At 36.1% G+C, this 24,540-nt stretch overlaps 2 protein-coding genes across 8 annotated transcripts in view; one reads left to right on the plus strand and one right to left on the minus strand.

Annotated features, from left to right (window-relative positions):
* Positions 1-24,540, plus strand: part of LOC143207998 (uncharacterized) — a 250,481-nt gene that overhangs the window by 122,390 nt on the left and 103,551 nt on the right. The window lies entirely within an intron of this gene.
* On the minus strand, positions 12,718-23,839 carry LOC143208011 (uncharacterized). Of its 7 annotated transcripts, none has more exons than XR_013008797.1 (5): positions 23,613-23,839; positions 22,309-22,414; positions 17,420-17,603; positions 16,979-17,120; positions 12,725-16,908 (listed from the first exon to the last, which is right to left on the minus strand). XR_013008797.1 is itself a non-coding variant. In XM_076422019.1 (3 exons), the coding sequence occupies exons 1-3, from the start codon at positions 22,407-22,409 to the stop codon at positions 17,100-17,102; spliced, it is 306 nt and encodes a 101-aa protein (XP_076278134.1). In that variant the 5' UTR covers positions 22,410-23,839; the 3' UTR covers positions 12,718-17,099. The 7 variants fall into 7 exon arrangements, 1 of the variants encoding a protein (XP_076278134.1); XR_013008802.1 differs by lacking the exon at positions 22,309-22,414 and adding an exon at positions 17,917-17,968 and having other exon boundaries at positions 12,726-16,908; XR_013008800.1 differs by adding an exon at positions 17,917-17,968 and having other exon boundaries at positions 12,726-16,908; positions 22,309-23,839.

The raw sequence follows: 24,540 nt of genomic DNA on the forward strand, positions 1-24,540 counted from the left end.
TATATGACATTATACCTTGTCCGACGAGACGAGGCTGTAAATGTAAACATAGCCGCTCGAATGCGACTGATCGTGAGTTGATGTTGCCAGAGAGGCTATGGCACTTTTGTCAGTATATGTAGACAGAGATAGATCACACCCACCTTTAGCATGGAACAGATCTATGTATACCCACAACTACATTGCTGAATATGGGTACATGTATGCTAAAAGTAGGTATGATCTATCTCTATCTATACAATAGATATTCCACTCCAAATTCACCCTTTTGAAATTCATATTCATCCTTACGCAAATTAGTTTCACCCTTTTGCAAATTAAATTCACCCTTTTGCAAATCAATTTCATCCATTAAGAATATTTAGAATTAACTACTGCGAGATAAACATAAGACTCAATACGCTTCAATAAATACTTATGTACGTTCACTTTTAAAATTTCTTAATCAGAAAATGGCTACAATGAATGTACATATACATACAGTTTTCATACATTTCATACGCTTTTCAAAATGTCAATTTATGACTTCTCCTCTATTATAATCATTAGACTGCGGATCTTTATGCAATTATGAAGAAATTGGTTGGGCGAAACATAAAAAAGTAAAAGATTAGAAAACTTTAAGAACATCGTAATGTTTTTAATGTAACAAAGTCGTTCACGGATGAAATGAATTTTTATTTTATTCCTGCTTCCCCCACAATCAATGCAGAACATTATTATTTTGCATAAACATCCGCAATCTAATAATCATTAAGAGAAGAAATAACGTTCAATCTAGTTTCTATTTTATTTGCAATCAATGCAAACAATTTTTACTTTGCATAAAGATCCGCAGCCTAGTAATTACTTTTAAATAAGTATTTGATGTACATCTTCGCAATGAATAAAATTGTACATTTTTTATTAAATTAATTTACATTTGATTTGAGATTTTTTGAAAACTTTGAAAACTTACTTAAAAATACTTTGTGTGCAAAAGGGTGTATTTGACTTGCAAACGGGCGAAGTTGGAGTGCAAAACCTGTAAATGGTTGAATTTGATTCGCTGAAGAGTGAATTTGGAGTGCAAAACCTGTGGGAGGTTGGAATTAATTTGCGAAAGGGTGTATTTGACATGCAAAAGGTTGAATTTTTAATGCTAAACCCATATATTCCCATAGCTCTGAACAACGAGCGTCAGCTATATTAACGTTGCAACACCAACGTCCAAAGAACGCGTTGATCATTCCAACAAATTCCAGTGAATGGCCAATCGCGACCGTCGAGGTGCACTGGAAAAGTTCGTGACTAAACAAGCGCGGCAGGATAAAAAATGTTTAAAAGGGTAATCACGAATGGTTGAGTGTCTGTCCGTGTTGCGGTACAATCAACTCCCTTTTTAAGCGACAGAGCCAACGCAATTGCGATCAGTTACGTCACTCAAGCTCTAATCAAATGCATTCAACTAGTCGCGCATAGAGGAGCGAGCGAACAGCCTTATCTATCTGCTAGCAGGATGCACATTTACATCTCTGTCGCGGCGTATAGGAACCGTTAAGTATGGTGATCAGCGCGATCTAACAAAGACATCATCGGAGAGGAACACGGGAGGCGTACTCAACACGCCCTAACTGTTCTTCTCCGTCTTCTCGACGCGAAGGTACGAGCCAATTCAGCTCCTATTGTGAACTGTCAGCAAGTCATACACGTGGGCACGTGGTTTACGATGCGTCAGTGTAACAAGCGTTTTGAGCATCGACGCTAACGATAAATATCCCCGTAGCATTCCGCGACGAAACTTCCTCTAGAACCGATGGATAGTTTTCTGCGTGCGTATTATTCTATGCTAGACGGTCCAACGAGGGAACAATGAGTGCTTAAGCTGCGCGTAGATTGGGACCACGGTGTTTTCCCCTGAGCACAGACTCGTCCTCAGACCAGACTGCCTTTATTCTAATCTAAGCGTCAAGAAGGGTCCCATGAAAGTCACCGACACAGGTTTCATCGATACAATTTTCACCAGATTTGATCGATGTAACTTTGGCCGAAAAACCTTCTTAAGGGGCTAGTATAGGCTCGATTTGTAACTAGAAAATGACTAGAATCTTACTAGAAAAATGGATCGAAACATGGATCTGCGCCCAGACGTTGTTTGACGTTATTTGAACAAATTTTGGACTGGGTGAGGGCTCATTCTAAAGAGGAAGGTTCAACGCAGTGCGCTCTTCTCATCTCATAAGTCAAAAAAGTCTATTAGAGACAGAAAATGCATTGAAGTCTGCGGGATTTTTTCCTAGATTTTTTCTCTACTTTGGGCCATCATATTATCAGATATAAACATAATCTCGTTAAAATCATGAGAAGAGCGCAGTTCATTTAACCTTCCTCTTTAGAATGAGCCCTCACCCAGCCCACAATTTGCTCAAATAAGGTCAAACAACGTCTGGACGCAAACCCATGTTTCGAGCCATTTTTCTAGTGAGATTCTAGTTATGTTCTAGTTACAAATCGAGCCTATACTAGCCCCTTAAGGTGGAAGGGTAGTCGTGTGACAAAACTAGCAAAGAACTAGAATCTAACTTTGGGCGTCAGACTGTATTCGATATTAACATCGTTTGACAACAACGTTAACCGACTCTTTACACAAAAGTAAAAGTGTCAGGCAGTATAATATTTAAACAACATAATGTCAGCGCGTCATTAGAAAGGATATTGCCATCGGATAATACTGTCGTCGACTAAAATCGTTATCGGTTAAAGACGTTGTCGGCCAATTCTGGGGTCGGTGAAACCTGTGTCGGTGATTTTCATGGAACCCCATCAAGAAGACCAAGTTGAAACGATGCGCTGGAGTATTTAACCTTCATCCGTCCTCCGTGACAATTTCACACATTTGTGTTTCACAAGGTTTCGGATCAATTGTTCTGCAAATGGCAGAATAACACATTATCCTTTACGTCAAAAATGTGTGAAATTGACACGAGGAACAGATATATACATGTACAGGGGGGGGGGCACCAAGATCTTGATTTACGTTACTGTCAGTATTATTATACGCAACGAGAAATGTTCAAGACATGCACATACTGGTGTAATCAACTTTTTTTGTAGGTGGGCGCGTCAAGAATTTTGATTTTTTAAACGGAACCGTGTATTTTTTATGCACCAATCGATGGAGCTTTGAAACCAATAAGGACACTAACAGAATTTCAAAATGTCAATATATTGTCTTCAGGTTATTAACCGCTTGCCGTATTTTAACGAGCCACGCTCGTTATGAAGATTTCAAAGAAAGCTGAATAAATATGAATGTTACGCCTTTCTTTTTAAATGTAATAAAATTTGATTCGTTTGTAATCAATATTTAAGGATTCAAATAAACGTAGCCATACAAGAAGTATTTTTCTTTTCTCTTCTACGACATTTTTGGGGATAAAGCCGTTTCACTCGCTGAAAAGGAAGATATGGTTACCGTTTCCTGGGATCGACGCCGACAATTTTTATTTCGCATAACGATCTGCAGTCCACTCGTCATAGCTGAAAAATAATTAAGTTCACAGTGGCACGGTGTCAAAATTAAATAAAACACTGAAAGGGTGAATGTATTCGCATAAAAAGTGGATCCTGGAATTCTGATGCGAGGCACGCGAGTGAAAGAAACCGCGGCGGACCATTCAGAAAAAGAGATTTGTCGAAAACGAGTTCCGCCCACGTGCACAATTAGGAGCGCGCGAATTAACTTCCCCCTTCCATCGTCAGGCGCCGATGCAGACGACGGAAATAATATATCGAGTGGTAGGTGGCAAACGCGTGTGGCCGTTCATAAAATAAAGAAGAAATTCGGGAACAGCGGAGCGAGGGGTTTTCTGGGAGAGCTGGCGGTTGTCTCGTTGAACCCACGAACGGGGCACCATAGATCATTTCTCAAATCTCTGCTGGTCCGCAAAACGTAGCGGCGGCGGCGGCTGGAACTCGTGTACGAGCAAGGGGGCAAGGCGGCGAGGCGTTCGAGTGCTTGCCGTTTATTCATAAATCAGGGAGGTCCGCCGACACAAAAGATCGGCCCGGCCGTCGGCGTAACCATGGCAAATCGTGACCATCGATTATCCCGATAATGTCATAATCCGCCGGCACGGATGAGAGTGTATTTCGCGCGGGCAGAAATTTGTGACCGCCCTCGCCTTGTCTGGGATTATTTTCTGCCCGGGCGACCGCTCGTCGAAATCCTCTCCTCTCGGGGGCTCGATGAAGCAATAACCCGCGAATTTGCTCTGCAAGATCGTTCCCGGATCGTTCCGCAAGGCGGACCGGTTGGTTTTCGACGTGGAAGTCGAGGACAAGCACGGCTTTTACGATTCTAACCGACTTTTTTGCTCCTCTCGACGAGCATTCTAGATTTATTACACGGCGATAGAAGATCTTCAGCCAGAAGACGATGGCATGTTCCCGAAAAAATAGAGAATAGAGGACTGCATCGGTGAAATATGAATTTCAATCGTGAGAATATCTCTTGCCATGATCTACATTGTTTAGATTTCTAGATTTTTATGTTTAACTAGATATATCTCTCCTGGAAGTAATTTGATAACCGGTTTGTTATTTTTTTAAAATGAGAAAATATTTTATGTAATTTGCATTGTTTCATATTACATTAATAACCTTTCTATTATAGCACTTCTGCTTATAATATGATATTATCCATCATATTATTTATTTATTATAGTTATGTATTGTATTATTAGATAATCTTTATATATATTACTTTCTTCTTCTTTTCCTATGAAATTCCGAACGATGAAGAATTTCTTATCACTACACTGCGGATGTTTATGCATTTATGGCTCTTTATGCTTTATTTGTTTTCGATCTACAAAGGCTGTTCCCATTAAAAAAAGAATTTTATTTCATTCCACTTTCTAAACTTTGTCGATAATAATTGCAGATTGGAGATTGCATAAACATCCGCAGTCTACTCTTATCACTATAACCATACAATAAATAGTAGTGCAAGGGGTTAATCGATATGGCAAATGAGCGGATCAAGTTGCGACCCAACACGTATGCATTTTTTAGCAACCTTTTCTCGTAGAAAATCAATTTTCCCCAGTTAGCATCTTTAACAATTTCCTTCGGGTACATGTACGAGGCGGAACAGTCTGTAGAAGGCATCGTTTGCTAACTTGTTCCTCCGGGGTCCCGAGGAGGCACCGGTGTTTCACGCGAACACTGCTTTTGTTCCGAACATCCCGCCTGGTTGTCCGTCGATTAACGAAATCGATATGATCTTGTAAATTGCAGGCCGTTTCTCGGCATCGACCTTTTCCTCGTTTTTTCATCAGTCGACTCCCTCCCTTCCCTCCCCCCTCTCTTTCGCTCGCTCTTTCCCCCTCTTTCTCTGCCAAGGTCAAACGCGGTAATTGTAAACATTGTCTAAAAGAGCCACGCAAACATATTCACGCTAATCGCATTCTTGGAGCAGGTCCGTCTAAAAATAATACGAGTCAATAGTCGATCGACGCGGTTACCACCTCGGCGTCGTTTACGATCCCGTTTTTCCACGGCCGCGATTTATACGATCGGGTATCTGTCAAGACGTTCCTTTGCCGGCTGCAAGAAACGTTCCGATCGGATGCACAAATAATAGCGTCATAAAAGTTGTGTTGCATTCCGCCACACATAGGAATTCAGGTGAATGGGGTTGTCGACTAGTATTTCGCAAAGATTATCGTGCTTCCTACTTACTAACTGTTCCATGTAGGGAGTATGCCTTGATGTTTTTCATAAATTAATGAAAAATATAATACCTTATTTCTCTTATTCTGCGTTATTTATAGAGTAACGATATTATTCACTATTTCGCAAAGATTATCGTGCTTCCTACTTACTAACTGTTCCATGTAGGGAGTACGCCTTGAAGTTTTTCATAAATCAATGAAAAAATATAATACCTTATTTCTCTTATTCTGCGTTGTTTATAGAGTAACGATATTATTCACTATTTCGCAAAGATTATCGTGCTTCCTACTTATTAACTGTTCCATGTAGGGAGTACGCCTTGAAGTTTTTCACACAAATCAATGAAAAAATATAATACCTTATTTGTCTTATTCTGCGTTGTTTATAGAGTAACGATATTATTCACTATTTGGCAAAAATTATCATGCTTCCTACTTATTAACTGTTTCATGTACGGAGTACGCCTTGAAGTTTTTCATAAATCAATCAAAAAATATAGTACCTTATTTCTCTTATTCTGCGTTGTTTATAGAGTAACGATATTATTCACTATTTCGCAAAGATTATCGTGCTTCCTACTTATTAACTGTTCTATGTAGGGAGTATCCTAGTGCATTGAGAGAAGTTTTTCATAAATAAATTAAAAAATATCATTTATAAAGTAACGACATTATTAACTACTTCGCAAAAATTATTGTGCTTCCTACTAATTCACAGTTCTTTATAGGGGGGAGGGTACCCTAGTACCTTGATGTTTTTCACCTTGTGGTTACAAAATGGAGGGTGGGCAGAGTTTTTGCTAGTTCTTTTTATAATAATAATAGTAGTGAGCCTCCATTATGCTAACAGTTTATTCTGACTGTCGGTGGACGCAAAAATAGATGATCGCGCGAAAGTATTGTCTTTATCAGGAAGTTTATTAAAATTTGAAAATTTTTTAAGATTTGATTGTACTACTAGTTTTATGTAATCTATAATTACTCATTTATAACGTAAAGAAGTAGGTACAGTGAACCATCTCGCTGTTGTTAGATTTATACGGTAAAATTTGATTCTCAACATACGTAAAAAAAATTTTAATATTTTTGTTTATTACAAAGACATATGATGAGTAGACAGTAGATTTCATGCATTTATAACGAAAATGAGTAGGTGTAATTTAGAAAAACAACTTTGAAAAATTTAAATATACTGTTGTATTATTTTCAACCTATTAAACATATTACGAGACAAAATAAATTTTTATTTCACTCCGGGTTGTTGCAATTTCGCTAGAAAAATTTTTCATTTTGCATAATGATCCGCTGCTCAGTGATGATCTCATCATTGATATTGGTTTTCATTTTGACGAGAGCATAAAAACGGTGTCTTTCTTTCGGCCTCGCCAGTATCTAAAAATTTCAAAAATTGACCAATATTATTATTTGCGAATGTACTCTCTATCGTGTGACGTACGATTTTCTTTTCCTTCTGCAATTCGTTTTGACAATATGAAAAAAAAAAACATGTCTGGTCTAAAGCCTGTGTTTTTCTTGTTAAATACTGTAACTTGAAGAATCGATTGAAAACGTCGCGGATTTCGTACGTCATACGATAGAGAATGCGATCAAAAATAATAATATCGATCAACTTTTAATTTTCAGATACTATCGGAGCCGAAATCACTGACGCCAGTGCGCCTTATCCTACCTAACCCAAACACATGGAGACGGAGTAGGTCATTGAATTCGTCTTCGCGTCAGCTATAAAACTGTGCGATGAAAAATACCATGATCCGTTTAACGAAGCCAAGGTGAGCTTGAAATCTCGAAAATTTCCAGATTTATAGAATATTATTTACGTACAAAAACGTTCATGCACATCTTCAAATTTCCTCTCTTAACGTTAGAAACAAATGAAGCGAACAATGCTAAAGTTCTTTAACAATAAAGTAAAAGTTGAATCGATTAAGTTTAGATACTTGCATTTAAATTAGTTGCAGTTAGATTTTGTCGAAAAAGTTGCAGTAGACTGCGCAGTAAAGGAGATCTAGTAAATATTATTAATATGTTAACATCTATTCTCAACAGTTCACGATGGAAGTAGACTAAGGAGAGAGAAACAAGAATTATTCACTAAAAAAAGAGTAATATAACTGTCAACTTTCATAAAATGAAACTTGACAATTATATTACTTTCAAGTGTAAACCGCCGCAATGAAGTGCAACATTTTTACACGATCTTAAAGTTAGTTCAAGACACAGTGTATTCATTTTTCAATATCTTAACACACAATTGCTATTCTTATTATCAGTCACGTGATATTTACTTCCACTTGATACAAATCGGAATCTGTGAATAAAAAATAGATCAAGACAGTAATGCATATGTCCTCATGAAACATTTGCATAAAGGCACGGATAGGTACTCTAGGTAAAATGTAATAATTGTACTGCGGATCTTTATGCATTTATAGCAAAATTGAGTAGATGAAATTCAAAATTGTTGTGAAATTTAAAAAATTGAAGATGTCAATATATGATTTCTCCTCTGTTCAATCCATTAAGGGAAGAAATAACATTTAATTTAGTTTCTATTTCTTGCAATCGATGCAGACAATTTTTATTTTGCATTCCGCAGTATAGTAGTAATAGTTCGCATAAGCAGTGTCGCCAGGCCGGCCGGAAGGAAATTGAAAGGAACACAGTTACCCCGTCTCTGTTATTGTTGAACTAGTCACGCGACATTGTGACGCATGCCTGTCAGACGAAACGCCGAGGAATGGCATAGTAGAAGGGGTAAGGTAGAGTGGGAGACAAGTCTTGATCTGGCAACACTGAAGTAATAAATAAAAAAATGAAATTCTATTTTTAACCCTTAAAAACTGCAGCAACATTATTCAAAATATTGTTTACATTATGAAATATGTCGGTATCCAATCGATTACCAAACATTTAGGTATTGTATAAGGTATTTTATTTAAAAAATCATAGGGAATGGAAATATTCTATGTCGGAAGAAATGTTACATTTTCGAGTTAAAATAGCTCCGAGTACAAAGCGTTAATTTCCTACATTTTCTGCTTCCTCGAGCATTTCTACCAGCTATAATTGCACAACGGTTTGCAGATTAATAATTATTGTTTGACGAAATAAACTCGACGGAACGTTTAATAAGAAGTGAATTTAGGAAGCGTGCGAGAGACCACCGTATCAAAGCTCACAGCTGACGAGACGCGCGGTCGAGTTTGCTCTCGGCAGTCTTGTCCCTGAAGGTAAACGAGTCACATTATTGCGGGCCTCGGCCGTGAAACTGAAGAGGAGTAATTACTACGGCACAGGCTGGCCGTGCTCGCCTTGCTAATTAATGAAGAAACGAACGTAAGGGACCGCTGCTAATCGTGCTACTCGATTCATCAAATCGCTCCTCGTGTGAGAGCCGAAGCGCGCCGAAGCATGAATCGTAAGGAAACAGTTCAGAGAAATTATTATTGAATATTTCGCGATTTCTGCGTCGCGTAAAACTTATATGGACCGTTTATTTAAAAAAATATAAATCAATTATGTCAAGTCTGGCAATGTTTCTACTAATCTATCAATACGTAATTTGATTATATAAATTTCTTTTAGGTAAATTTAACTAAAATAATATATATTTACGGGCTGTAAATGGACCTACACCATTTTCATAATTAATCAATTGTAAAAATTATTTAATTTCAATCAAGAAAACTTAAATATCACTTAAAATATATTTTGTATGAATCCAATTTTGTTTATAAATAATATCAAGAAATAAAATAGGTGTAGTATTTTTTATTTTGAGCGTTAATTATATTTATATATTGTTAAAAACTCAACATAAGATATTGCTATTATTTATTTATGCTCTTTATGTGACAGTGTTTTGAAATATTCATAACGTACAGAAGGTAATAAGTATGTAATAGGTCTGGCATCGTGTTATACAAAGGCGCCATGGGCGATTCTTTCAAATTTTGGCGGTCTTCCCCGACATATATGTGATAAATCTAACGTCTTAAATTCTGTGTCCTCCATCGATGTTTTATATAAAATAGTATACGGTGCACTTTTGCAAAACATCATCCAACATATTTTCAGCCAGCTTACCTTTTCTCCGTTAGTATTTCTTCTTACCCGTTTTTGAAGTGCGATTTGTAGATTTTTTGTTGAACAGAAATACTCTCGTTTCATTTCGTGTAAAATAAAATTATTATTTTGTCTACATTGTTTTATAACATCATAGTAAATCTGTGGTGTGGTAACCACGTGACCTCGCCACCCATGTCTAGAAATTGGACTTACACCACTTTCATAAATAGTTATTGGGTTGGCAAATAAGTTCGTTCGGTTTTTTAGAGTGGAATAAATCACAAAAAGCGAACGAACTTATTTGCCAACCCGAAATAATCAATCGCTATGCAATTTCTTTTATTGAAATTGAACATTTGGCATTTTTTAAGATATTACATATTAACTAGTTATAAATAAAAGGTTTACACTAAATTAATCACAAATTATGTGATATCTCTTTTTTTTTTAATGGACTTACACCACTTTTAAAATAAACGGTCCATATAATAGAACCTTCGACTATCCGAACGAGTGAATGAGAAATCTCAAAAAGACGGTCTTTGATGATGCGGAAAAAATTAAAGATTATTTTAACAAATAAGTTTTGTTAACATTAGCTGTATATTTATATGTATCATATACAGTGTATACAGGGTGATTCTGGGAACTGGTACAAGAGTACTGCTCTTTTTTTTAAAGTAAATATTGAAAAGAATTATAGAGGGAAAAATCATATGTCATATAATACGTTCTACTAACTTCCTATGACCTTATTTTTTATGTGGATGCACCGATGCACCTGCCGGGTGCAATTGTACTTCATTCTTTAATGCAACTCAATTCTTATGTTAAACCAATTGATCCGTTTTATTATTCTACGTATATACTAACCCAAGGTCATCGAAATGTCAATACATCACGAGATATTTGACATTTTTTTGTCAAAATAAACACGACATTAGTTCCTACTATTCATATCGAGAGTTTGGATACTTCTTGTAGTAAAGTACGTTTCTCACACAAATATCTCGTGAAGTGTTGACATTTCGATGACCTTGGGCTAGTACTTTTATAAGTAGGATAATAGAAAGGATCTATGAAAAGTTTGAAGAGGATTAACCGATTCATTATGAACATATCATATGGCAGCCATGAAAAGTGATATGCTGTTGCGATCGTGCAATAATTTAAATAATATGTAATAAAGATAATTGCATGAAAATTTTGCAGTGTCTTGTTTTCTGGAATACAACGAAACAAGTATAGCAAATTTTCGAACAGTTGACCTATAATAACCTAATCATTTTTGATCTCACAAATTGTCTAAAATTAACAGATCTGATGCACCCCCTTGATTTTCTAGTTTGTGATGTCGTATAAAATGTTGTTAAAGAGCGTGTCCATAAAACAGTGACACCACGTGGCCAGTTCGTTCAAAAGAAAATCTGAAATTAACGCAATCAACATTTTTCTTCGCCGATGCGTGTACACGTAAATTCTTCCATGATTACTACAGGAAGAGCAATCAAGAGACGTACATATTAATACCGTGCAACACACGCGACACCGAAATTACCATGAAAAGGGGACATTCTCGAAAAGGTCGTTATGTTTGTACAACGATATTAGTTCGAAGGATTAATATGCCGGTGGTTAAAGTCGATACATCAAAACCGCGCGAGAGTGCAAGTGAAGAGGCCTGTAATCGAACGATTACTATCTGCTCGAATTGCTTGGTCCCTCGATCCTATCCCATCGTTTGGAAAATATAAGCTACGATTTCTGTTTTTTTTCTTTTTGTTCTGTTTCGTTTCGTTTCGTGGATCGGTTAACAGGAGGAAGATTTATCGCTCGGTGAAACGAGTTATTCCTGGTCGCGTACGATGGAAACGGGGGTGAAGATTCCGAAGATGGATGGCATTGCCGCCATTTTTAGCGGAGCTCAAGGCTCCCTTCGAACGGTTTCTTCGGCTAAATTTTTCAGTGATAGCCGGGAAAGTTAATCAACCTGTTACAACCTCGGGATTAAGTTATAACATTGACGTACATACTGTGTGTTTATGTCGCTTAGGTCGCTTACGATTATCGCGTCAACGTCTCGGTATTTATGCTCTGTGTTACTTTATTTAAATAGTTTCACGCGCGCGCGAACGCGCACCCTACCAATACATCGTAGAGCCTACGGTGTCGCGAAAATGCAACGGAGTAATCAACAAGCGCAATAACGTTCCCGACTAACAACCTCGTGAATAAACACTTTACCATTAACATTGTTTCGAGCGAGCACAATATTTAACCATTCTTTCCGATTTAATCCTTGTTTATATCGGCAGAAACCGGATTAAATGTAGACCTGTTGAAAAAAAAAATTTGATTTTAATTTAATGGTACACGTAACGACCTCACCGCGAAAGCTGTGCCAGAATGTTGAAACATAAATTTCGTTTTAAGCCGTGTCCACTGTTCGGGTGTTTGTCATTTTTCATATTCTTGCATACTAAGTCGGATTAACATGTATGAACGATTGATGATTAATCAATATATATATGTATATTCGCAAGAAAAACAATCTGCTTTTAGGTCAACATGGCTCGATCGAAGCCCGATTTATTCGTGATAAATATTAACGTATTGATTGCCTGCTGGTCGTATGTGAATCACATAATTACTTCATTCAGTTTGAAACCTTACAATTAACACTCGCATGGTGACTCTGAGGCGCCACTAAAAATTGCTGTACCATTATTCGAAATATTGTTTACATTAATAAATGTGCCGGTATCTAATCAATTACTGAACAGTTAGCTATTGTACGAGGTATTATACCAATTTTATATCCATAAAATTTGAAAAATCATAGGGAACGGAAATATTCTATTTTGGAAGAAACGTTTAATTTTCGAGTTAAAAAGCTCCGACTGCAAAGGGTTACAATCAAGTGTTTCATATTGAGTGTAGCCACCCTGCACCCCTCGCATATTTAAAAGTCATTCCATTCAAGGGAATCGTTCAAATCTTTACGTAAATATTTCGTTTTTTTGTGTCTTTCTTGTTTTTAATAAAAGTTCTAAAATAACTTTGTTTCCGTACATCATTGCAATAAAAAAATATTCGTTTTATAAGAACAGGAACACTTTTTCATGCTGGATAGCTAAACTATCACGCATGGAAATGACGACGACAATGTAAAACACGAATATAATCAAACTGAATTCAATTGGTAAATTTAATAGCAAATAAAAGTAATATATGATGTATAAATAAATTTAACGTAGGCTTCTTTATGAGGTAAACTATTTTTGCTGATGAATAAACAATTAATTAATTTGAAACATTGAGTGAATCATTTGATAGCACGAGATTCAAAGGTTTCAATCGTCATTATTCAGAATTAGACTACGGATCTTTATGCATTTATGGTTTACGAAAATTGACAACAAATGCTAGAATATAAAATTCGATACAATTTAGTCAGATTTTTATTAGTGTTGGATCTACAAAGGGGCTGTTCCCATTAAAAATAGAATTTTATTTCATGCCAATTTCTTCAAATTTGTCTATAAAAATTGAAAATTACATAAACACCAGCAATCTATTCAGAATTAAAGAGAAGTTCTCAAGAGTAACATTGTTTTGCGATAATAAAAGAAATTCTACGTGACTCTCCGCGGACACGAAAATTTAGCAGAACGGTAAAGTCTGCAGTGGTGGTTATTTCAGTGGACAAATCGGGGATGATGAACGGCCAGGCGATCTTTTAGCAGGCGCCAGGCAGCAGATGCACAACGGCAGCCACGTGAAACACGGGGGAGTCCCGCTTATGTAAATTCGAGAATGGAGGCACGAAAGGGGTCGTAGAGCATGGCCGGGGAGATATGGTATTGTGAGAGCAGTGCGGACGAGAATCTATAAAAATTCCAAACATCTTATTCCTTTCTTGAAACGTGAATTTACGGTCCTGAATAGCGGCAGGCGGTCTTGACGCCCGGTCAAGATTAATACACCGAAAAGACAAAAAGATCGATCGCGCTGGGAAACGGTCCCTGCCGAGGTAAGGTGAGGGGGAGGGGGTTCAGGGAGAAAATAAAGATACCGAAATTAGAATTCGAAGTCTCTCCGTCGAAACAACTGGCCGAGGATTAATCACGAGCCCCGAGCGCCGTTTGCGCGAATGCTGCTTGTTGCTCGTTCAGAAACATCCCTTGTGAATCACGCTTCAGCGAACCCTGCAATTAATAGGATGTACGCGTGACATTCTACACTTGACGATCGCGGAACGTATCATTAAGCCTACCCCAGCGAATGCTACTCTATTTCTTTGTAATAAACTTGTAATAAACTTGTAATAGCTATAAATTTGAAACACGTTCCCGCGCTTTTCTCCTTTTATAGACGCCGCGCTGCGCCGCGCGCCGAGAATGTTGAGGAACGCGGACAAACACCATTGAAATAGGCTTTCGTGTTTCTTACAGATAAATACTGAATTTAATGATAGACTACTTCTTGCTCGTGGAAATATCCTTGGGTCATTCGTTCTGTAAATATTCCAAACATGTTTAAGGTTACTAGATATTTCAAAAATGGCGGAGTGTGTTGGGCAGTGACTCTTAGTATCTCTTCAGTGAATTCTGAGCACATGGTATATGTATACTGTTCCAGATTGAATTCTTTAAAGATTAATGCGGATAAAATTTGTTGAAACAGCACCCACTATTATGGAGTTTCTACAATTTAAAAAAATTAAGTTTTATTTTATGTATTTGTCTGTTTCGTATTTTATTTTACAATTATTATAATTAATTTGGCAATATTATATGCGTAATGAGGATTCGAATTATCTAATTTATTTCACTCGATGATTAACTACTTTGTTTTTATTTGATCATCTAGAAAATGGTAATTGTAAACACTGATATTATTTAGATTTTCTATTTCCTTTAATAAACTGTAGTAAATTATTGATTCATACTAGATATAGTAAATTATTGATTCAATACCTGTGTTATTTTAATAAATTTATTATAAAATTTAATTGTATAGTTACACCCCGAACATAAAAATTTTCTATAAAATTATTTTAATTCATAATCAAGTCCCTCTAATTTCATTAAAACATTCTCTAACCCATTAGATTAAAATATCAATTGAATATTACCCCTCCTAAAAGTTAAATTCGAAAGTAATAAAATATTTCTCACTAAATTGTAATTATACATACAGCTAACCCTCTAATTTTATTAAAATATCCTCTAACCCATTTAATTAAAATATTAAGAAATTACATGTTACGTGAATTTAAAGTTGAATGAGATGGAAATTTAGGTTATTGATAGAAAGTATCACTAACGCCTTAATAATAACTAGACTAGATTTTTATACAAAATAAAAATTGTCTGCATCAATAGATGAGAGCCAAATACACATTTAATACTTTCTTAAATAATTTTAACACATTGGAAACGATATATCTATATTCACCAGTTATCCTAATTGTTCTAGTGTTTTAAAATGCAGCAATCCATTTTTATTATAAATGCATAAAATCCGCAATCTAATGCACTGTTTGATATTATCTTCCAACAAATCGGAAGAAAACTGGAAACAGTGTATCGGGCTGCGAGTATTTGAAAAGAAAGGATCGATAACGTTTCCGATTTCGATTTCGACGATGGCTCTACCTGGGTCCGGTGCTTCCGGATACTATACGACTGCCGAACTCCTCGGAGCGTCGAATTTACATAAAAAGGTATACCCGTGTTTCACGGTGTCGTTGTTGCTATAGGCGCCTTCCCAAAGAGTTATGCTAGCCGGTGGCCACTTAGCGGCACAAATTACTCGAGCAAAACGAACAAGAACGAAGAAGCAATTTATCACCGAACAGGTCTCTACCGTGCACCGCGCACCGTATCTCTTTCAGCTTTGAATTTTGAATTGGCATAACTGCTCGCCATCCTTCGCATTGTTCGCCGTTTTCACAATTACACAGACGTACATGCATGTTTTGACACGATTTTTAACACAATTTAACACTAAACGTAGGACTGAAAGTAACTGTTGCTCGCGTGTTGCCTAATCAACATTACAATATTGAATTTACTTTGATTTCTTGTATTTCTGTAATTGTAAAATCGGAAATGTGAAATCAGTCATTTGACAAGCGGCGGTATATTTACTGTTAAAGTATTTCCACTATTCCTGCAATAAACTTAATTCACTTGTATCTAACATACAAATCCTTTGTAAATAAGGATTAGTTGCATAGGTTGTCAAGCAAAAATATGCCATATTAAGAATGTTATAAGTAGAGTGCGGATCTTTATGCAAAATAAAAATGTTCTGCACCGATTGTGGGAAGCAAGAGTAAAATAAACATTGATTTCATCCCTTAATGACTTATTGCATTCAAAACAACATTACAATATTCTTAAATTTTTCAAATTTTTTACTATTTCATATTTCACCCAGCCAATTTATTCATAAATGCATAAAAATCCACAGTCTAGTTATAAGTATAATATATGTATATCTGCATAATAATATAAGGGAGGTTTGAGTAATGCTGAGGTAATAATGATTGTTTGCATTCCCAGTACCTATAGGAGAATATTTTTATATGTAGAAATATATCATACATAATTTGACATACTATTATAGTATACTATAGTATTTCTGAAACAAAATGTGTGTGTGCGCATTTTAAAAAACTTTGTTTACCCAGTTTGGTAGATACAACAATACCATGCAACTTTCGTTTCAATTTTCTTTTGTTCTTGAGATGTTTGACGAAATTTTTTGAATTCTCGGGTTCCATAACTTCCCTTGGCAGATGTCTCCTTCAATTCTCCACTATTTTTTCCAAAGATGCGCGATCCATACTGTCGCAATGGAAAGTACATATGCGCCTTCTGTCATTTTAATTCCGAGCACGAGCATTCATCTAGTTCTGTCAAAGTGATCGCTGGCGTTGTTCCAGGTTCCTTTCAGTTCCGTCTCCTGTAACGCCGTTGAAGTTGGTTTCATTCAATTTGAAAGGGACAGCGCGTACCTCGAAACCCGATACTTTCTGCAGAATCTTGATTTCTATTCTTTTCGCATCGAAGCCATTTCAATCGAAAGTCTGTAATGAACTCGAATTAGTACGATGTGCAATGTCTTGTAATACATTATCATTTTTGTTCTACATTTACATTAGCTCTGTTGGATAAGTAGTTGTTTGTTCGTATTGAATTATCTAATAATCTAATTAAAGTAAATCATATTTTTAGTCCGAATGCTTAACCTCATTGTCAGTGTCAAGGTTTAATTACTTCAGTACAGGATGTTCTTCACCTAGAATAAGTTTATTGAACCTAAGCTAATTGAATAAGTTTATTAAACCTAATACACCTAGGTTTATCGAATATGATTTTGTGTAAAAAGTGCTTCAGGTCTGTAACATAATCGCCTTTAGCCTAGTTTTTTTTAAGTTTATACCAACTTTGCTGCTAACTAATACAATTGGCTCTCCAAAGAGGCAGAATAATATTTTAATTTAAAACAGACTAAAATAAATTACTCAACGTGGAAACTTGAAATTAATTTGTATATCTACTACGTAAATCTGGTTTAATCTAACAGGTTATACGTACATGAAATTTTGATCTTATGATTCTTATTTCACAAAATAAATTATTTTGATTTTGTGGTATTTCCATAAACATTGATTTGGTAATGACCACGTTGTCAGTTGCCGAGCAGAGAAGGCAGTCGGTGTAAATCCAATTTTTTCTCGTATCAATTGACTTGAACGATAGCGGTTTAATTGTATGTTTCCTGTACGCAAGTTTCTTTGTTAACAAATATTTTCTACCAACATTCTACATGTATTCACCGGTATCTTTTTGCAACTAAATTTTAGAAGCCTCAACCCATTACAATTTACAATCTAACTCCAACGCTTCAAATTAAAGCATATCATTTTGTCTGATGCTACAAATACACATTAATGGAAAATAGGATAATTTGTGTTGCTTTAAAATCAATATAAAATGATCAGCTGACTATGCACATTAGTTTATGATGAAAAATGGAAAAAAAATTTATGACGAGGGATTAATTATTTCAGTTTGCATGTTCAGGGATTTACATTAAAATTGTAGGATCCTTGTTTACTCAGAAATCCATTTTTTTATTCATATCTGTAACAGAAGAATTTACCAATTTGAAGATATTCAGTCATTGTGGGGATCGTAAACCGGAAATAAGGGTCTCCGGCCTGCGTAGGGGATGGGGGGAGTGTGTATAAAGGGGTTAAACGGCGACACGTAAAGAGGAACGGTTTATTGTAGTACTCGACAGCGTCAACAGGCTTCTATTAATATTTTCGGGCCGCGCGACGAAGAGGATACCGACAAGCAGACGGCGAACCTCCTCGTCGTGACATAACCCTCGGGTTAGTGGCCTCCTCGTGACACTCGTAACTCATTTGCCTGCGCCGCGTTACATATCTGTAATTTACTTCGGCTATGTGGCACGTGCACCAGATTGGTCAAATCGCTCTTCCCTCGTTTCCATTGTTTCTTCTCTTTCATGTCTAACATCGTATCTAATAACTGGTTATTATTAGACTGTGCATCAATTTTAATAAACAGAAGCCACGGAAAAAGTTCTGTTCTTCTTAAATCATTTTAGTAGGTTGAAAATAATGCATTGGTGTGTTTCTAGATTTTCCTAACCTCTAAACTTGTTTAAATTGGACTGACCCATTTTTGTTATAAATGCATAAAGTCCGCAGTTTAGTTATTATATGTAGACAGTAGTAATCTCAGTCATTCAAAATTTAGTAAATAGGAAGGTGTTTAGTAAACTTGCCTAACATCAGACATGAAATACAATTCTTTAAGAAATCGTAACTCTCAGCTAAGAGTTAGCTTAGCTAAGCAAGTACACTTTGATTAACATTCGACACATTACACATTCGACGTTTACATTACTTCATAAAACTCACAAAAATCTACTTTTTCTGACGTTTACTGTTTTTCATCATAATATACAATCCGAAAGTCCGTTGAATCAACTCATTAATGCACCTTTACAATTTCAGTAATAGTTGAAAGTAAGATACAGATGATAATTTTATCACGGACACGATTATGGATATTCTTCCACCCCAATCATGGAGGTAATTTTATTCTGTATACTGGGTGTCCAAAATGACGTTAAAATTTTATATCTTCCTTACTGCATATGTATACAAGAATTATTGTATACGTATAATTTCATGTTAGATTTTTATATTTTCCTTATACTACATATGTATTTGTTATGTTATTTTCAAAAAGATCCCTTTTTAATAACGTTCATGTAGTGTTAAATATTCAGTTATTCAAATAATTACACGTAACTAGGAATTTTGTTATAAGAGAAATAGTGTTTAATAGCTACAATTTCTCATACAACGTGAAGTTGATAACAATTTTTTATCATTATATAAATTAAAATCAATTAACAATACATAATAATAATTCCCTTATTAAATAACAGCAATATTTAACCCTTACGAAATACTAACAACATTTTTTTCGCCAAAATATTAGGATAAGAATGAAAGCGACAAGTAAAAATTGACCAAATCCCTTTAACTCTGTTTCTTATTGTTGAATAAGAACGTAGGAGAACTCTCAAAGCATTATAACTGAAAAAGCAGCCAATTGCAATGATTTATTCCGGTATGTACGCTCCCTTTTATTTGTGTTCGACTACACACGAAGTCCATAAGGATTCTGCAGCGTTCGAACGTTTGAAAGTTTTCAGGATATGTGTCTGCCGGATGTAAGTGATATTTCGAATTCCTCTTCCTCGTACATCGTCAATAAACCAGATTGTATGGAAAATAAACAACACGCGTCATAAGTACGGGTGTTCCGGATGATTATGCACCTGTTCCCGACTTCCTTCCTTATCGTGGCTCTTTCGCTCTGTATATTATTCTGCGATTCTCTTTTTTTCTAATGTGGACGCCCTTTAGTCTTTGTCGACTTCGCGTTTCGTTTCCACTTCATGCAGAACTGAACATAATTTCGAGGAAAAAGTAATGTTTCTTTATCTGCGTTATTTTATTTAGAAATAAAGGTGACCTTCAATTGTTTTCTATGTATTTCTTGTATCATATGACAGCGTGTGCCAAAACAAATTCAATCGTATTCGACACACTGCTCTTCAAGGTCATACAAGGTCACAGATGGAAGAAACATTTTGAATATTTGGTACGTGATGTTTCGTAAAGATATCGTTTACTATTCACCGTCCAGAAATGTAAATGTCTCTTGAAAAGCAAGATAACGGAAGCATGTTCATTAATATCTCGGACAACAATAGCAGGAACTACCAGAAATATAATTAGGAGAGCCGAAATGTGCATTCATGCATAAAGAAATCGTATTGAACATTTATTGTAGCCTCGTCAATAGAGAATACTTGTAAACGCATTGACAGGAGGAGGTATTCAAAGCTTCTGCTTCTGACCTTGCGTGATTTTCGCACGCGCTTTCATAGAATATAAAACAATGCACACCATTCCATTTAAAAAATTGGAGGTCACATTGATCATGTCTAAAAAGATAATGCAAATAAAAAAATTACACACAGAGACACCATTACATTGCTTGCAGAAAACTGTATAACTTTTTCCTCTTTTATTCTTTTCGAGAAGAAAACATGTTGGCTGGTAATGACGCGAACATCCTGATTATAAACAGTACATATGAAAAAAATGAAAGAAACTTGTCAAAGAAATGGACAATATATAAGTAGACAGCGGATCTTTATGCCAAATAAAAATCTTCCACCGGAATTGCAACAAACTGGAGGACATAGAAAATTATTTTCTTTCTCAATGTGTTTAACAAGGTTGATAATAACATAACAGTATTTTTAAATTCTTCTAATGTTTCCGCTGTTTTAAATTACACCTACCCATTTTTGGCTCAGTTCATTAAAATGAAATTTCTCTTGTAACATAAACTATATCTTTTCTTTGACTACTCCAGCATGTTCTTTCCGACACACCTTGCTCGTCTCTGTAACTTTTAATTGAATCCCCAACGATTAAATCTGTGCTCGATTCGATTTAATGTATGATCATCAAGAAATACGAAGACTCGAGTTGTAGTTTTGAATGAACTTTCTGTTTGCCTGAAAAGTTTCAACAAAGTCCATCTCTGTAGCAAAAAGAGGTGTGAATACAGAGAGTGTTCCAAAATTGTTGTGCAGCATGAAGGAGTAGATTTCTGAGGTCATTTGAAGTAAAAAATTCTAGACGAATTTGTTAAGGAGTTATTACCCAAAAACACGGTCCAATCAGGGTGCGGCTACAGGTCTCGCTGGGCGTTGCGTTGCTATAGCCGTACTCTGATTGGTGCATGTTTTTCGTTAATAACTCCGTAACAAAGCCACGGAGAATATTTCCGCAAAGGGAAAAGTTACTCCAAATAACCTCAGGAATCACCTCTTCGATGGAAGTACACAACATTTTTGGGACCTCCTGTATACGTAAAGTGAACGATGTCCAAAATGCCTACGGAATTATGAGACACCGGTTGGCAACAGAGAAAGGATTGTCGATCAGGCTTAGGGAATAGAAACAGGAGTTCAGGTTGCTCATGTTTCAGACTCCGCGGTGCACCTCTCTCCTTTGCCTAGTGGCTCTCGGCTCGAGATCGGAACCGATGAAAGAACGAATCGTGGGATTTATTACGTTGCCGGATGAAATTTATGCTCATCTGATTAAATTCCGAAACGTCGGGCACGCTTAAACTGTAAGGAATATCTTCGAGCAAATTAGCGCCGATCCGGGACCAAGTTAAGCGGAGACTAAAAACTTTAACGAGGACAAATAACTGGATGGGTGATGCATAGCGGCTAGACGCGTTACTCATCTCGTCGCGTTAAATCCCAAAAGGTGCATTCCTGTTTCCCGAAAGGATTAAATAACGCAATTATAAATCGGTCGGAAATAGGGAATTGCTTGATCCTTGCTCGTTGCTAGGTTGCTGCTACACCATTATCGCCCCTTTCGCAATTAGGTAATGCCGGATGCGCACGATGCAAAATCATTAGCAAACACAAGAATTCAGAATTAACCTTTGGAAACTGAAATATAATACATTTCCCAGATTCTCTAAACAAATTATTTCCGTGTCTTTTAACACGTTGACACCAAGAGCTTGGGTGTGCATCGAATAGTATTTCAAGATGTATTTTATAGCGTAGCTTCATATAGAAATAATATTTTTGGGAAATATATTGCAAATAATTATTTGATATTTTGTGGCGGGATACTTGCGAAATAATTATTTATTGAAATAATGTATCATATGTTGGTACATCGTATGTATAGTCGGTGCATAACAATTGAGTAGACACCCTTTGAAAAGGTTTTTAAGCTTGATGCTAACGATTTGAGGTTTTTTGAGATGTGTTAGAAGAATTAGTTCACTAGGTAATGTGTAAATAATTTTCTTTAAAATGGCATGCGTACATGTGTTTTAACACCGGCATTTTCGGCAATTCGTTTAGCGGGAGACCTACTCTTTGTATCATGCATAGAGTAACAAATTCTACGTACAAATATACCTTCATGTGTCCTAGATCTAATAATGAACGAGATATTATGGAAATAATTTTACATACAGTGGGTGTACAAAGTATTCGTACACCTTTTAAAAACTAATAACTCTTTTGTAATTGTAACAAACGACCTGATTTTTTACAATCAATTAGAAGCATTAGTTTACGAACTGATATGCCTAAAAGATTTTCAAAAAATTACAATTTACAAGGTTGCATGCAAAAATAAAAAAGGCATTTTTTAAAACCTTTTTATTTGGGCCCTTAATGAAAATTTAAAATATATGTTTTCTAGATCTATGTTCTTTATACGCATATTGAAAATTTCATCAAAATCGATTGACGCTGGTAAAAACAACAGGCATCGGAAGATGTATGATTCTGTGGATTTCAAGCAGAAACTGATCAAAAGTCGTGTAAAACTACGATTTTCACCATTTTTAACCGCTTGTAGCTCGTGTGTATGTTAATCGATTTCAATGAAACTTTCATCATGTGTATAACTAACATAGATCTACAAAACATATATTTTAAATTTTCATTAAGGACCCAAATTAAAAATTTTTTAAAAACTGCCTTTCTTATTTTTGCATTTAACCTTGTAAATTATGATTTTTTAACAATCTTTTTTGCATATCATTTCGTAAACCAATGCTTCTAATTGATTATAAAAAATCAGGTCGTTTGGTACAATTATAAAAAGGTTATTAGTTATTAAAAAGTGTACGAATACTTTGTACACCCACTGTATGTTCTCACCATAGTTGAGAAACATCAGTTCCAGCATCTACTAGCTTCCAGATAGCACGTATTGAAAATTATTTCGATAATACCTCATTAACCACATTAGGCTTAGGACATATGAAGGTTAACATATGTTTACGCAGAATTTGATACTCTATCCATTCATGATACAAAAGGTAAAAGATCGATCTATGCCGCTATCGCCCTCAAAACCTCCTATTTAAAATAACTAGTACATGCGTAGTTGTATGCTTCCGAATAGTGCAAATTACGCTGCTGAATAATGCAAATTACGCCTCGTAAACGAAAAAATAGGAGTTTTGAGAGCGATAGCGCCCTAAATCGATCATTTATCTAACGTGTTTGACTACTGAAAAACTCCGTTTTTGTATTATCGAGAAATGAGAACGCGAATCCCGCACTCTTGCAATCCTGGAAACGAGTCTACCGCCTTAAACTTGAAAAACTGACTTTTGGCCACAAAAAGCGGGCCCCTGGACCACTGTGCAACGGTCTCGTATCAGGCGGAAATTATTCTCGGTCGTTCTGCGCGCGAACTTTCGCGAGGCAAGGTCGTCCGAACCGCACATTGTCACGTAACATTCCTCTATCCGTCGGAGACGTACGTGAACTAAGTCACGCAGTCCGCCGCGACTCGAGTCGAGTCACTCGACGAGCACCAGACCGACGCGACGACAGGTCAACGTTTGAACTTCATTTGGCGTGTGTTGCGTTGCTGAAACATAATCTTCGTCGACAGTGAACGGCCTGTTAGAACACGCTCGAGCAGCATGGGAAGTCATTACGAATGAACAAAATTTCTAATCGCGGCGAATTTTTGTTCAACGCCAAACTGATCACTGCCGATTAAATCTAGAGTTTTTATCTTACAATTATTTTGAAACTATTAAAAACGCGATAAATTAAGTTTAACAAGTAATATACAGGGTCATCCGTTTTTAAACGGCCAAACGTTAACCAGCTGTAGAGGACCCCAAATGGAACAACTTCTACCCTTATCACTTTTTTGTTTCTGCCTTGATTTCCAGATAATTGCAAAAAACTATCATTTTTTGAGTTTACATAAAATTAAATATCTCAGGACTCCAATGATGAATGTTGATGGTTTTTCCTTTGTTTAGTTCAAAATAAGTAGGGGCATCTTTGTTATTCGATAAACTTTTTTGTATGACCTTCGGATCATGGTTTTTTTGGCGTGGGGCACACCGCTACTTTCCAACTTATTTCTTTCAGGCTCCACGGTGTGCCTCACGCCAAAAAACCATGATCCGAAGGTCATACAAAAAAGTTTATTCAATAAAAAAGATATAAGTAAATGGACGGTATTTAAATAAATGCAGTCTTATCATTTATAGGAGGCAATATTTACCATTAACTT

This window comes from Lasioglossum baleicum, chromosome 4, assembly GCF_051020765.1.
Source record: "Lasioglossum baleicum chromosome 4, iyLasBale1, whole genome shotgun sequence".
Classification (NCBI taxonomy): domain Eukaryota; kingdom Metazoa; phylum Arthropoda; class Insecta; order Hymenoptera; family Halictidae; genus Lasioglossum; species Lasioglossum baleicum.

What these genes read in the sequence shown, in the direction of transcription:
- LOC143208011 (XM_076422019.1), bottom strand. Translation starts at nt 22,409, where the DNA reads ATGAAGGTATATTTGTACGTAGAATTTGTTACTCTATGCATGATACAA. An exon ending in ATGCCGGTGTTAAAACACAT is followed by an intron (nt 17,604 to 22,308) that starts GTACGCATGCCA and finishes ACTTGCGTACAG; the next exon opens with GAAACATACAATTAAACCGC. An exon ending in TCATAAGATCAAAATTTCAT is followed by an intron (nt 17,121 to 17,419) that starts GTACGTATAACC and finishes AACTTATTCTAG; the next exon opens with GTGAAGAACATCCTGTACTG.